The sequence below is a fragment of the Sciurus vulgaris genome, assembly GCF_902686455.1.
Source record: "Sciurus vulgaris genome assembly, chromosome: 10".
Taxonomy (NCBI): Eukaryota; Metazoa; Chordata; class Mammalia; order Rodentia; family Sciuridae; genus Sciurus; species Sciurus vulgaris.
In genome coordinates, this window is record NC_136470.1 from 72674801 (window position 1) to 72690079 (window position 15279).

Here is a 15279-nt window from a genome sequence, read left to right on the forward strand (position 1 = left end):
TTTAATACTCTTTTCAACATAGGCTTTAACTAATCAGAACAGCAGCCATCTGAAGCAGGATCTAGATGCCTTCTACTGTGCCAGGCTGTATTTCTTTAATTGGAGGGTGATGGCAGGGCAAGGGGAGTCCTGGGGAAGGGGTTCCTGGCAAGGAATGGAGGAGGTGGTGGGAACACTGGGGACAGGGAAGACCTCTTTTACCAAGCAGTAGCACTGTTTCTCTGGGTTGCGATGGCCAGCATGGCTATAGGTGTATCTTCCAGTGAATTTTAACCCCAACCTTTTTCTGTTGACTTCAGGGGGGCTGGAGAAGCAGCCAGGGATACCAAAGGGATTCACCAGACAGCTCTGAGCTCTTTTATTTCTCCACTTTTTTAAAAGGCAAATTTATTAGCTCAATATACCTAAAATAAAACAGATATCACAATACAATGAACATTTTAATCAAACCTGAATGTTTTATTCAAAGACCAAGACGGAGTCCTAAATGATCACTTGTCACTTGTTCTCATTATCTTTAAACACCACATTGTTGGATATACTTTACATAAGATTAAGTGAAATGAACTAGATTTAATAAACCTGCCAACTTTTTTGCTTTGGATTACAAGAGGAAGTATCTCTAAGCTTCCATCCAAACAGGCTCTAATATAATGTAATAAAAGGTGACACACTAAAACTGCTTTATCCTGAATATACTGTTTTAGTGTATTTCTATAGCTTATCTTGAGAAAAGTTGAAAATTATTTAATAGTCATGATCAATCACCCTCTTTTTTAACTTTGAGAAAAAATTTTTTAGTTGTAGATGGACACAATACCTTTGATTGATTTATTTATTTTTATGTAGTACTGAGGATGGAGCCCAGTGCCTCACACATGCTAGGCAAGCACTGTATTACTGAGCAGCAACCCTCATCCTTTTTTCATTTAGAGAACTTTATTGAGATATAATTCATGTACCATACCCATTCAAAGAGTATGATTCAACAGTTTTTAATATATTCATAGAGGTATGCAATTAGAGCCAGAATCTAATTTTGGAACATTCTTGTCATTCAAAAAGAAATCTTGTGCCCATTAGGAGCACTTCCCATTCCATCAGCTCATTCAGTCCACCTCCCTAGCCCTATGGAACTACTAATTTACTGTTTCTGGAAATTCAATGGCTCTGGAAACTTCATATAAATGGAAATATAATTTGTGGTTTTCTATGACTGACTTCTTTCACTGAGCAGAATGTTTTCAAGGTTCATCCCTGTTGTAGCATGCATTAGTACTTCATTCCTTTTGTGACTGAATAATATTACATTGTATGAATATACATCTGTTTTAATCATTCTTCCCTGGATGAACGTTTGGATTGTTTCTACTCTTATGTGTGATGCTCTTATGGACATTTATTTACAAAATTTTATATGAGCAATTTTTTTTCTCTTGTGTTCACACCTAGGAGTGGAATGACTGGGTCACATGGTAATTTCATGTTTGACTCTGAGGAACTGCTAGGTTGTTTCCCAAAATGGTTGTACCATTTTATATTCCTGTCAGCAATGTTGAGAATTTCAGTTTCTTCACATCCTTGCTAACCCACACTATATCATTTTTATTGTAGCCCTTGGGGAATGTGAAGTAGCATCTTACTGTGGTTTTGATTTGCACTTACTTAATGACTAATAATTTTGAACATTTTTTTCATGTGCTTTTTGGTCATTTTATATCTCTTTGAAGAAATGTCTGTTTAGATCTTTTGCCCACTTTTAAATTGGGTTGCTTTTTTATTATTGAATTTTAAATGTTCTTTATATATTTTGGATACGAGTCCCTTATTTGATATTTGGTGTGTAAATATTTCTTCTTTTCTGTGGATCAAGTTTTCTCCTGTTTAGTTAAGATTAGTACTTTTCGAAAAATATTTTTGTTTTAGTTTAAAATAGTGAACTGAAAGATATTATATTTCTACTTATAACAAGCTTAAGGAATAATTACAAGAATCACAGATAATGTCGATTACATGTTACTTTGTGCCAGGCATTATGCTAAGTACTTGACATGCATTTTTCTCATTCAGTGCCATGAAGTAGATTGTAGGATTAGATTATTCTTCTCACTTCACAGAGGTGTAGAGGAGTTAAGTAATCCATCCAAGTCTCACAGCTAGCAATTGGTAGAAACAGGATTGGAATTTACTCAGGTACTATTTCAAATATTAAAAGTAATTTTGTTTCCCATTTTTAAAACAAAAACAAATAAGCACAATACTCTTTTGACCATGAGTGGGGAATGGGAACGAGTTCTATTTCTTGCCCCCATGACACTCAGTATGAAGACATTCTTTCTTTCCCAGAGATGTGTGGCTTCTGCTGCCACAGTAACTTCTGCATTACTCCTCCATGACGCACGAAGGCAGGTCACATTCCTTCTCTCTTTTCTTGCCCCTCTAACCTAGCCTGATACATCAGCCTGCTTGCATCCACTCTCAGGTGGAAAAGCTTTCATGACACTCGCTGTCTATCAGAATGTTGGGTGGATGGGACGGAGGTGGGCCTTCTGTGTCCAATCCAGGGTAACAGATGTAGTTTGGCTTACCCCATTTTGCTGCAGAAGTCCTCCATCACGTCAGTACTCTACTGTGAGTACATGCTGTTCCCTGTTGCTTTCTGCCCAGAGTGACTAGTCCCATTTCCTAGGTCCCACATCACCCATTGCATCTTCACTATCACTGAACACCCTTCAGAGAGCTATGCATTTATATATTATTTTTGAAAGTTCTCTTTTGTCCTGGAGTGTTACTTAACTGTTTTAAAACATTTGGTCTTGTGTTGGTATACCAGTCTTCAAAACCCTCGCCATCGTAGTTGTCCCCCATTGTGCCAAGCTCAGGGTTCACGTGTACTTATCATTGATGAATATCTTTTGTAAGAATTTGAAATGGATCTTTGGTTTTGTCTTTAAGACCGATGTTGTTGTCAACTCCATTCCCTTGGATCTTGAGCTCGATAAAGGACCCCTTTCACAGGCCCTCTTAAAAGAAGCTGGGCCAGAACTCCAGGTGGAGTTGTATGCAGCTGGACACAAAGAAAAAATCAACGTGGGCACAGTTATCCAAACCAGAGGTTACAATCTGCACTGCCGTCATGTGCTTCATGTGATGGGTCCACACTGGGACCACGGCACATCTTCACTAAAGGTAGGGTCTGGTTTAAAATTTTCTGTGATTAGGGTCTGGTTTAAAATTTTCTATGACACAGCTCTAGGAGAGGCAAATTGTCCTCTCCTCTCTGAAAGGACCCACTCTCTCCCCTGAGAGTGTCCTCTTTCTCTTTTCCTATCCCTTCAATCAACTCATTTCTGGAGTCTGCAAAGAATTTTTTTCTTATGACATGGGTAGCCCTTTGGACTCTTCTTTCAAAGCACTCTAAGGTAGACCCTGTCTGTTTCTTTTCTGTAATATTGTGACGTTTTGGTAGGAGGTTTTATCATTATGACCATTTCTTTCAGTTGTAGCTGACTTGTTCTGGGGACTAGTTAGTAATATAAATTGATTATTTTGCTCAGTAATTATTGGGGATCAGGAAAGGGTGATTGAAGATTATACTACTTTATGAGTGGCGAGGGCCTGAGATGGAAGACAGTGAAGGGTAAGAAGAGTCATTGCTTTTCTTCTTTCCTTCATGGTGAATTGAGTTTGAATCATTTTAGAAGATATTTTACATTCTCTTTTCTTTTTCCCCCATCTACATTTTTCTTTCCTTTTCTGTCTTCCCTTAACCTCTGTTGAAAGCAAAATGTAGTAGACAGAGTTCATAACCACATGGGCTAAATTCTTGTTCTTTTGGTCTAACTCCCATTTCTAGGTGAGATATATAAAGATGTGCTTTGTGCTTTTCAGATCATGGAAAACATCATCAGAGAGTGTTTGAAGATCACTGAGAAATTGTCCTTGAAATCAATTGCATTTCCAGCAATAGGAACAGGAAATCTGGGATTTCCTAAAACCGTATTTGCTGAACTGATCACTTCAGAAGTGCTCAAATTTAGTAGCAAAAATCAACTAAAAACACTAGAGAAAGTTCATTTTCTGCTGCACCCAAGTGATCATGAAAATATTCAGGTACAGTCTTGGCTCATTCCTAATTATTTTGGCAACCTGTATTTGGAGCATAGTTCTCAAATGTCTTCTTGTTCTAATAGGACATTTCTTTCATGTATCCCCCAGATGGGAAAGTAAGAGTCTTGTTGACAAGTTGTACATTGACAAGTTTCAAGAAAAATTATGGTCATAGAAAAAAATATAACTACTTAGTCAGGAAAATTGGAAACACATGCAAAAGTAGATTTTTAAAAAGCCTCATGAACTCCTTTGGATGAGTTACTCATCTTCATCCATTATCAACCTGTGGCCAATATGTTTGATCTCTTTCTACACTTACTTTCCTTTCTCTCACATTATTTCCCTTCCTCAAATATTTGAAGCAAATACCAACATATAATTTTTCCCTAAACATTCATTGATATATTTTAATCTAGGATTCTTTTTAAAAATTACATAACTGTAATACTATTTCATACCTAAAATAAATGAACAATAATTCCTTTACTTGATCAATTATGAAGTCAATGTTCAAATTTCCAACACTCATAATTATTTTATTTTGTCTTTACAACTTTATCTTTGAATCAAAATTTGAACAGGGTTCTTATATTGTAGTACAGTTGACATATTCCTTAAGACTCTTTCAACCTATAAGATTCCTTCTGTGGACATAATGATTTTAATACATATTATAAAACATAGTTGTGACCCTATTGATAGGAAAATGTCAGGATGGGACACAGGTGCTTCCTGGTTCCATTGCTGGATATGCAGTGGACTGTGATGTGAAGAGTTGGTAAGAACCAGTAAGCACATCCCCATGTGAGCAGGAGAGGTGGGACTAGAAATGCCAGCACCATCTTCAGTCCTAGTCTGACAATCAGGTCACATTTACTCAACAGTAGCTGTGGGTGAGACCCTGGATTGGGCCCTCATCCCTGACCTCCGAGTCTTTATAATCTAATAGAGTAGATGACACTAAATGTTTTAAAAGTTCCATGATTTTGCAAGAATTCAACAAATGGATTGAAACCAGGAACCCAAGAGATGTTCATAGATAACAGGATGAGCTGAATTTTTAGGTCATACTTTATTTTTTTCTGAATCTGGACACTGTAAGTTCTTTGGAAGCAAGCAAATCTAACCTGCATTCTAATCAGGCAGCTAAGTTGCCTGAGGAAAATGTGTGGTCTACTTGCTTGGCCTGTATAATTGTAGTTAGTTCTACTCCATAAAAGAATGTTTAATAATTTCCCTATGACTTGCATCCTGTGAGGTGACGTGGTCATGGAACAGGATATGTAGCACATACTTTGCTTTCTGTAAATCATACTTACTCTGGGCGCTAAGAAAGCAAACTAAATCAGAAGCACGCAGTACTGAGCGTTGTTGAATGAATGAGATGCAATGAGTGGAGAGATGTAAGAGTTCTGTGACACAGACCTGAACCATCATATCTCACTATTTTCTAGCAACCCCAGCCTTTATTTTCTTTCCTAAACACTCAGAGTACTCTGCAAATGTTCTGTAACAAGGTTTATTCTCTACAGACAACCTTTAATGACATTTGAAATACTATTGATTCTACATACATGGTTGTTCCATTTTATCCTTTTTTTTTTTTTTTTTTTTTTTGATACCAGGGATTGAACCCAAGGGCACTTAACCACTGAGCTACATCCCTGGCCCTTTTTATTTTTTATTTTGAGAAAGGATCTCACTAGTTGCTTTGGGCCTTGCTAAGTTACTGAGGCTGGCTTTGAATTTGTGATCCTCCTATCTCAGTCTTCTGAGCCACTGGGATTATAAGCATGCGTCACCACAGCTGGCAGATTTAAAGACAGTTAAACTTAGATTACATTTTCACCAAGATCATCAAAACTTATTGAGATGTTTTTAAGTGGCGACTATAACAAAACTTGCAAAACAGTAGCCCATGGCATGAATGTGGCTCCTAAAGGTGCTTTATTTAGGCTATTTTTTTAAAAATTTGAATCAGTTGCTAACATTTAAAACACACCTTTTTTCCACATAAAACTCCAGATGTTCAGAAAATGATGCGACCTAAAAATTGAAAAGATCTGGTATGCTGGACAGAGATTGCTGCTTAGAACAGTTTGCTGGGACTGAGTGGCAGATGCTCTCTACTTCTCCAAACTCAAATTAGTTCACTTCTACTGGGGTACTTTACCTGCCTGACTCCTGGAGGTTGGTGATTCTGAGACCCCAGCAAGCAGTCTCTTCCCATCCTTCCCCCATCACTGTGTCAGACTTCAGCCAGGATTCTACTTTTTTTTTTTTTTCTAATAAGTCTCTGTAGTTTGTTTAATAAGAAAATGATGATTTTGCAAAGAAACAAAATTCACAGATTCATCACCACTAGAGTACATACACTAGCCTCTTGCTTTAAAAATCACTACTTCTTGACCCACTCCTCTTCTGATACAATTAAGATGTTCAAAACTCAAACATTTGGGGTCTCATGATTGTCTTTCTCTTAACACTGTATTTTTTACATTTGACAAGCTATTTCCTTTTACTGATTACGAAGGTAATACATTTTCATTGTAAAACTTCGAACAATACAAAACATATTTATTCTTTAGTTATCTTTCATCCCAATCTTCTTTACTACAAGTCTACTTTTAGAATTATATAATCTATAATTTAATGTTCTTTCTTCATTAAATAGTAGAAAATGAACATTACCCTATTCCATTAAATATCCTTTAAAAATGATTTTTAATGACTGCTAAATATTCTAATGTGTATATATGGAAACTTACTTAACTATTTCCCCATTGGATTATTTGTGGGGGGGTACTGGGGATTGAACTCAGGGATGCTTAACCACTGAAGCACATTCCCAACCCTTTTTTATTTTATTAGTGATAGGGTCTCACTGAGTTACTTAGGTCCTCACTAAATTGCTGAGGCTGGATGTGGACTCAGGATTCTCTTGCCTTGGCCTCCCAAGCCACTGGGATTACAAGTGTGTGCCACCTTGCCCGGGCCCAGTGGATTTTAACTCTTATTTTTTCTCTATTATGAATAGCACTCTAATGAATATCCTTATATTTTTATCTTTGTTCATATCTTTGATAATTTTCATGGCACACATTTGTAGAAATGGAATTATGTGTATTATTTCATAACTTTAAAAATATATAAATAAATAAATGCTACTGTTTAATATTTGTTTTTTAAATGTGTATATACGCATGCAAGATGAAAAGCCCTGATGAATCAAACTCATTCATCAACTTGAGTGTAATGGTCAAAACTGTGTTTGTATTTCTAGGCATTTTCAGATGAATTTGCCAAAAGGAAAAATGGAAATCTTAGTGACAAAATTCCCAAGGCTGAAGATACAAAAGGTTTGGTAAAACCTTTAAATTGACAAATGATTTCTAGTTGCTCAGTAACTATTCAAGTGACTGGTAGATGATAGTGATGGTTTTTCTGGAAAAGAAAATTGAGTGATAAGTAACAATAAATTATTTTCCATACACCTTAGCATGCAAGACACTGGCCATGTTTATGTGATCTGGGGCAAAAGAGAAGGTGGGCCACATTCTATAATTCATATAGTGGGCGTTTAGTGGCAACACTACTACTTTCAGAGCATAATATGGCATATATTTTCTAAAAATAACCACGTTGCAAGACCATATCAACTGAATGCTTCTCTGTCAGATTTGCTATTGCTATTTTTGAGTTTATCCTGTTTGGGGTTCACTGAGGATTTTTTTTGTTGTTGTTGCTTTTTTTGAAACGGGGTTTCACTGTGGTACCCAGCCTGGCCTCTAATTTCTGAGCTCAAGCAATCCTCCTGCCTTAGCCTTCTGAGTAGCTGAGACTACAGGTGTGCTCCACTGTGCCCAGCTTCACTTAGGCTTCTTGAGTCTAAAAAATGTCTTCTGTCAAATTTGGGGATTTTTTGGATATTGCTTCTTCAAATATTTTTTTCTGCACTTTTCTTACTGCCTTTTGATTGTCCAATTATGTGCAAAACTTTTCAATAGTATCTCTCAGGTCTCTGAGGGGTTATTCTTCTCCCTGCCCCCCAGTCTGTTTTCTCTCTTCTCTTCAGAGTGAATAATTTATATGGATCTGTCTTCAAGTTCACTGAATCTTTTCTCCATCCACTATGCGATTGAACATGATCAGTGAATTTTTTATTTCAGATAGTGTATTTTTAAGTTCTAAAATTTCCATTCAGTCCTGTTTTGTATGGTTTCTGTTTCTCTGCAAAGAGCTCCTGTCCTTTCATTCATCCAAATCATTTCCATTTAATTCATCCAAATCATTTCCATTCATTCAACTATGTTTACCTTGATCTCATGGATTATTAGCAGATGCTGGTAATTCCAACATCTGGATCACTTTGGAATTGGCATGTATTGTTTTTATCCTCAAAAGTAAGTCATTTTTCTGGTTCTTTATATGACAAGCAATTTTGGAATGTAGACTGGACCTTTTGAATATTATGTTGTGAGACTTGGGTCCTGTTGAAATCTGGAGAGGGTGGTGGTTTTGTTTGTTTAATGGGCAGTCAGTTGAGTTCATTCTGCAAGTTCTGTCTCACCCTAATTGGGCAAGGTTCTAATGTCAGTCAAAGACTTAGCTGGGCTGTCTTGGGCTTGCCCCACAGCTGTGCAGCTCTGGGGGAGCTCAGGACTTACTCCAGGTCATGTGTGGGAGAAGGGGATCCCCTTCTCCGATGTTCACCTTTCTATGATTCCCTTCTACTCTCCGGCTGGCAGAGGTCATCTGTGAAGTCCTCTGGCCAGGAATAGGGATCTCTCCGAGTTTAGTTTACCTGTTAAGTTGCCTCACAATTTTTTTATCACCAGGGTTGCCCTTGGGCAAAGTGGAGAGAGTAAAGGAAGTGTGAACAAAATAACAAAAATGTTCCATACAAACATTGTGCCTTACCAATGCGAGTGTGTGTGCGTGCGTGCACACATACAGACATTTTTTCAGAACACAGGGGAGCCCTTTTCTCTAATTCTTCTGGCCAGACATACAAAATATCTCTCAGAGTTGTAGCTCTCTGTGGTGCCAGTGTGAAGTTCTGCAACTGGGGTAACTTTGAGCAAATACCTGGATTAAAACATTCTCTCTCTCTCTCTCTCTCTGAAAACCAAGCATTACCTCCTATCACTCTCAGCCCACAGAAACCCTTTTTGCAATCCTCTGACAGCAGACAGGAATTGTCTGAGAGATTTGCTGCCCATTATACAGTTCTTTTCACCCAAGGGGCGGGGGGAAGGAAACATTTAAAAACAAAACCAAATGTGAAAATCCCCCCTGTATAGGTTGCTCTTCAAGTTTTCACCCCCTTGCCAAGTCTGCCTGCTGTTTACTTTTCAGAGTTTTCAAGTGGTGACTTTTTGGATTTGTCCTGTTTTTCATCGTCTTTGTGAGAGAGACAGATTCTTAGAAGGCTAACTTTACCTTGGCCAAACCCAGAGTTGTGTTTGATCCTATATTTTCTATCTTTTCAAGAAACAGTCCATGCTGACTTGGTTATTGACTCCACCTTTTTTCTTTGTAGGTTTCTATGGGACTGTATCCAGCCCTAATTTAGGAGTGCATGAAATGCAGATTGGCCCTATCCTCTTCCAGGTGGCCTCTGGAGATATCACCAAAGAGGCAGCAGATGTGATTGTAAATTCAACATCAAATGCTTTTAATCTCAAAGCAGGTACTTCACTTGTATGATTTTCTCTAGTGTAATAATTGACATGGTAGATACTACGAAGGAGAGTTTCTGTAGCCAAACTGGTTTTGATAACTTTGGCTTGTTGATATTCATTTTTTTAAAAAACTATTTTGATAAGATTTTTTATAATTGGCAATAATTACTTTATGAATTTTTCTTCTTATCAGTGGTATACAGGTTATAGGATTTCTTTGAAAATGAGGAATGTGTTTAGATAATAAGCTAATCTTTCTGATCCAAATATGCTGTAGTGATTTTTTATTCATGTTTGTTACCATCTTGATTTTCTTGTGTAGGTGTCTCCAAAGCAATTTTAGAAGGTGCAGGAAAATCTGTGGAAGTGGCATGTTCTCGCTTAGGTAAGGCACAATGCTGTTTTCTGGTCCCAGATTGTAAGACTGAATATCAAAGCCTTTGAAGAGCTGAGGAAAGTCTTGGAATTGGGAGGACAACACATTAGTCTTAAAATCATTTTACTAAAGAATTAAAATAATAGTGTTACGGGGCGCAACTTAAGAACAGACCAATCACCACTGAGAAGTCCAAATTTGAGAGTCTTATTAAGCCGGCCGGCTGACTGTCTCACACAATGCCCCCAAAAATGGCTATTGGGAGAACAGCCCCGACCATAGGGCTGTAGGGGTTCTTATACCAAAAATCACATCAATCATAAGTGTCTGTTGCTATGATTCGAAATTACAAACTAACATCATGAGATCATCGACAGAGGGGGAAGTGGGTCAAAATGACCTTCGCCTAGGTACAAACTAAAGAATGGTTACTAACATCCACATAATCACTATTCACATGGTACATTGTTTAGGAGCAATAAGAATCAAAAGAGAGCAATTTTTCTTTACATAGGAATTGTCATTTTGTATTGTTAAACATGTCACACTAAGTAACTGATGATGTACAGAGGCGGGGTGTTCCCATGGGAGAAACTTATTTCCTACATAACATGGAGTCTCAGAGCAAAATGGAGTCTGTTTAGTCATTTCCCTTAGAGTCTGGCCTAAACATTCTCATGGAGTCAGATCTGTCAGCCCATCATAATAGAATATGAGAAGTAAAAAAATAATCTCACAGTTAAAAAGAGAAAGTAAGCCACACAATTTCATCAAAGAATTTCTTATTCACAAAATACTTCCTTGCCAAATCAAACATTTTGCTTACTAAACAGAGTAGGTTCAATATCTAATCTTGTATCTTTTTATCTGTGTTTCTCAGCTCAACAAGGCAACAATGAGTATATAATTACAGAAGGTGGATTATTGAGGTGCAAGAATATCATTCATGTTATTGGTGCAAATGATGTCAAGAAATCAGTTTCCTGTGTTTTGCGAGAGTGTGAAAAACGGAATTACTCATCCATTTGCCTCCCAGCCATTGGGACAGGTGTGTAGCATCTGACTATCAAGGCTAAATCCCAAGGTGTCTACTCTCCCTTAGATCTGGTGCTGAGTGTGAATGTGGGTGATACACAATAAATCTGAGTGACAATAGACACAGTTAATCTAGGAATGGGCAGATTCCTCATCCCAAGGCAGCCCCTGTGGGAATGAGCAAAGCCTGGCGGTGATTAAAGAGGAATAAATGAGCTGGGTGCAGTGGCATATGACTATAGTTTGGGCTACTAGGGAGGCTGAGGCAGAAGGATCCCTTGAGTCCAGGAGTTTGAGGCCAGTGTGGACAACTTAGACTCCATCTCAAAAAAGAAATAAGAAAGGAGGGAGGGAAGAAAAGAAAGAGGAAAAAAAAAGAACTGAAGAAAATGTTGGGATGTCAGAGAGAAAGAAGGGGAAAGTGTGGGAGGAGAAGAAAAGGAAGTGAGTGGAAAGAAAGACTGCCTCAGGCTGTGTCAACAGTTCCTTTCTCTTTATTTTCTTCTCTGCATATCCTCCATTGTTTCATCCTTAACTTCCTCTTCCGTCCCCTCCTTGTGGCTTCCATCTGGCTCATCTGACAGCTGGATGAGCACCTGCAGTCCTCCACTCAGTGGTTGCCCTTGTCTGTTGGTCTTAGGACCTCTGTACAGAAGCCTTTCAGTCAACAGAAACTTGGAGGTCAGAAACTCAACTCTGCACCTTCTTTTTTCAGCCAACTTCTTTTGAGTTTCTTATTTTCCTCAACCTATGTAATGATTGTGTAATTCGTTATAGATAAGCATAGTGCTTGGGGTTTATCCCCAAGAGCTTAAGTTAGCTAATGCCCTTTAAGCTCTCCCCCCCAGGAATTACTCATGTGCATTGGTTAGGAATTTCTGCTTGGTTTCCCTTGGAGAGCTGGCTAAGAGAGGCACACACTCTCAGGCTGGAAGAGGAAGGTATCTGACTGGTTCCAGTGACTGAGCGCTCACCATTGGAACTGACATTCTGTTGCTGAAAATCTAAGTTTGAGTGCCTTAAATTGGCATTCCAAGGTCTCCAAATTTATTCTAATAAGTTTAATCATCCCTGTCATTTTCTGGGCCTTCTTCTAAACCTCTGATCCATATCTTTCTTTCTATAATTCTGTGCCATTCCTCATAAAGTTCCTAGGAGGAATTTCATGTCTGCTCTATTACTTTTATTTCTAAAATTATAATTTATGATCCTTATATGTTTTTGTTCTCCAATGATATCATCCATTCCTGAAAGATTAGCCAACCTTCCATCTATCTATCTATCTATCTATCTATCTATCTATCTATCTATCTATCTATCTATCATCCATCTGTCTTTTGCAGATACCCACAAATGGTGCCCCAGTCTCTGTCTTCATCTTTGTTTCCCTGTGATATCTAATCTTGTATTCACCTTAAATTACTTTGGGACAAGAAAGCAATAGCTCAGGGGTGGCACAGATCTTCCCAAGGTGGTCTCTGGGTAGAGTTAAAAGAAGGAAAAAGGAAAGGAGGACATTTTAGTATTGTGTCCTAAATACAATATTTAGGTATATTGAGGTATTTCTGGGTTATTGCCAACCTGTTTCTTCCACTGACCTGATTGCATTGCTGGTCTGAACAAATAAATCGGGGTTAGCAGGTTCTACTTGCTTGTCTTCTTTAGCTATTTCTTTACCACCTGAGCTGGTCTTTGGACCCACAGATTGGTGAAAGTTATGGCTTGGATCTTTAACATTCCCCCAAAAGCTCATGTGTTAGGCAAAGCAGGAATATTCAGAGGTGAAACGATAAGATTATGAGAGCTATAACCTCATAACTGGATTAATTCATATGACGGATTAATAATTTGGATGGACTACTAGCTGGCAACTGTAGGGAGGTGGGTGTGGCTGGAGGAAGTTGGTCACTGGGTGTATGTCCTTGGACAATTTCTTGTTCCTGGCTCTTCTCTTTCTCTCTCTGCTTCCACCATGCCTTTCTACCATAATGTTCTGCCTCATCTTGGGCCCATAGCAGTGGAATCAGCCAACTATGGACTGAACCTCTGAAACCATAAGCCAAAAAATTAAACTTTTTCTCTGCTAAGTTGTCCTGGTCAGGTCTTTTGACCACAGTGATTGGGAGCTTCCATCTTAGTGATGTTTACGAGTTGCCCTGTGACTGTGATCACGATAGCTTCCTGCAGTGAAGAAGGCCTTCTCCCTATTTCTTACACATACCTGCATAAGGAGAGGGAATGACTAATCAAGAACACCTGCAAGCACCTCAAGCTCAGTGCAATTCCAAACTCCCATTCATTGTCTTCCTCCTCAAATCTGCTCAGTTGTATGAAAAGCATTACTTTCCATCTGGGATCCTTGACTTTGTCCTCTTTGTCATTCTTATGTTCATTAGATTGTCAATAGGCTTAAATATATGTGCCAGACACAGTTAATAGAAAGATGACTAAGGAAAGAGTCCAGTCCACAGGAGCACCTAGCCTAGTGGGAGAGTAAGGTAAATGAACAACTGCAATACACCTTGACCCATGATATAGTGAAGATATGTGGGTGGCAAAAGAGAGGAAGATAAGGGTCCAGGATAAATCCAGTTGGTCACTAGGTCCTCCTGACTTTGCTTCCTAAATATCTCCTCGTTCCTATATCCTACCCTTCATTATGGCCTCTTGTCTTAGTTCAGCACTTGTGTTTTGTCTGAACTTTTATATTAGTTTCCTACCTAGACCTGGATTCCCCACTCCAGTGCCTCCTCTATCCCCTCCAGATTTATCTTTCTCAAAAATTGGTCTGGAGAATCACAGCTTCTAAGATAGGAGTCCCCTGTGTTTCTCCTTTGCTTGCAAAGCAATAAAACTTTTTTACTTCCAAAAAAAAAAAAAAAAAAAAAAAAAAATTGGTCTGGCCTGGGGCTATAGCTCAGTGGTAGAGCACTTGCCTAGCATGTGAGGTACTGGGTCTGATTCTCAGCACCACATAAAAATAAATAAATTAAATAAAAGGTATTGTGTCCATCTACAACTAAAAAAAATTTTGAAAAATGATCTGCTTTCCTTTCCAAGCCAGGCTGAACATACCATTCCCTTGTGACATATCTAGCATAAATTTTCCCTCAGTTTTCCAAACTTCCCCCATTGTTTATCCCACATATCACATCCTCTGTGTCCTAATAAGTGGCTTGATGACTAGCCTTTTATGGGACATGGTAAATGTCTATTGAGAGTGAATGACTGTATCTAAATTCTTCCAAGTACCATGGGAAAACCACAGCTTTGTATGGAGCTTGCCTCTGTCCCTGATCATCTCATTTAAAAAGCTGAACAAACTCTCTTAGTTAATTTTACATAGGGATTGTCTGCATTGCATGTACATTCTCAAGTCAAAAAGGTCTATTCTCATTTTCTGTGATGGTGGTAAACACCATCATTAGGGGTAATCCAAATGGGCTCTTAATCAGTCATACCAGGTTGGCCAGGGGACTTTAACACTGCCTGCTGTGTGACCTGGCCAGCTTCCATTAACATGGACCACTGCCATAAGCTGAAAGGGACTTTTCATGATCTTACCTAGGCAGTAGCTTTCATGACTTGAGAAAAAGAATAAGGAGCACCTTGAAAACAGGAATGGACCTGCATAGTGGGCTACCTTGAACTCTGATGGTACAAGGAGAAAAAACTTCTTGGTGTGGGAGAAAAAAGACTTCTTGGAGGCTTTGGATAACTTGTATGTAAAGAATTATAGATTATGATAAGTAACATACAGTTCTGAGTATCATACAAAATTAGCTTAGTTGAAATCAGGTCCCCCAAAAGGAAAAGAAAGGTGGGGGCAGATCTCATGGAAATCAAAGGGAGAGTAGTAGAGGAAAGGGAACGAGGAGTAGTGGAGGGGAGTGCTAGGGAATGATATTGGCCAAATTATATTGTTATATTTTGTGCAGGTACAAATATATAACAACAAGCCCCAGAATTATATAAAACTATATAATGCACCAATAAAACAATGTGGAAAAAATTTACACATTAAAAAAATAAAATCCTCAAAGATATCTGGGAGATATGGAAACAAGCACA

At 38.3% G+C, this 15279-nt stretch overlaps 1 protein-coding gene across 2 annotated transcripts in view; it reads left to right on the forward strand.

The window, feature by feature from the left end:
• The window catches only part of PARP14 (poly(ADP-ribose) polymerase family member 14), a 52288-nt gene that overhangs the window by 21606 nt on the left and 15403 nt on the right, over positions 1–15279 (forward strand). For both annotated transcript variants that reach the window (XM_079155260.1, XM_079155259.1), the window contains exons 7-12: positions 2956–3189; positions 3892–4113; positions 7397–7472; positions 9656–9805; positions 10120–10182; positions 11054–11221. In XM_079155260.1, coding sequence (XP_079011386.1) covers positions 2956–3189; positions 3892–4113; positions 7397–7472; positions 9656–9805; positions 10120–10182; positions 11054–11221 — 913 coding nt within the window. The remainder of the gene's footprint in view (positions 1–2955; positions 3190–3891; positions 4114–7396; positions 7473–9655; positions 9806–10119; positions 10183–11053; positions 11222–15279) is intronic.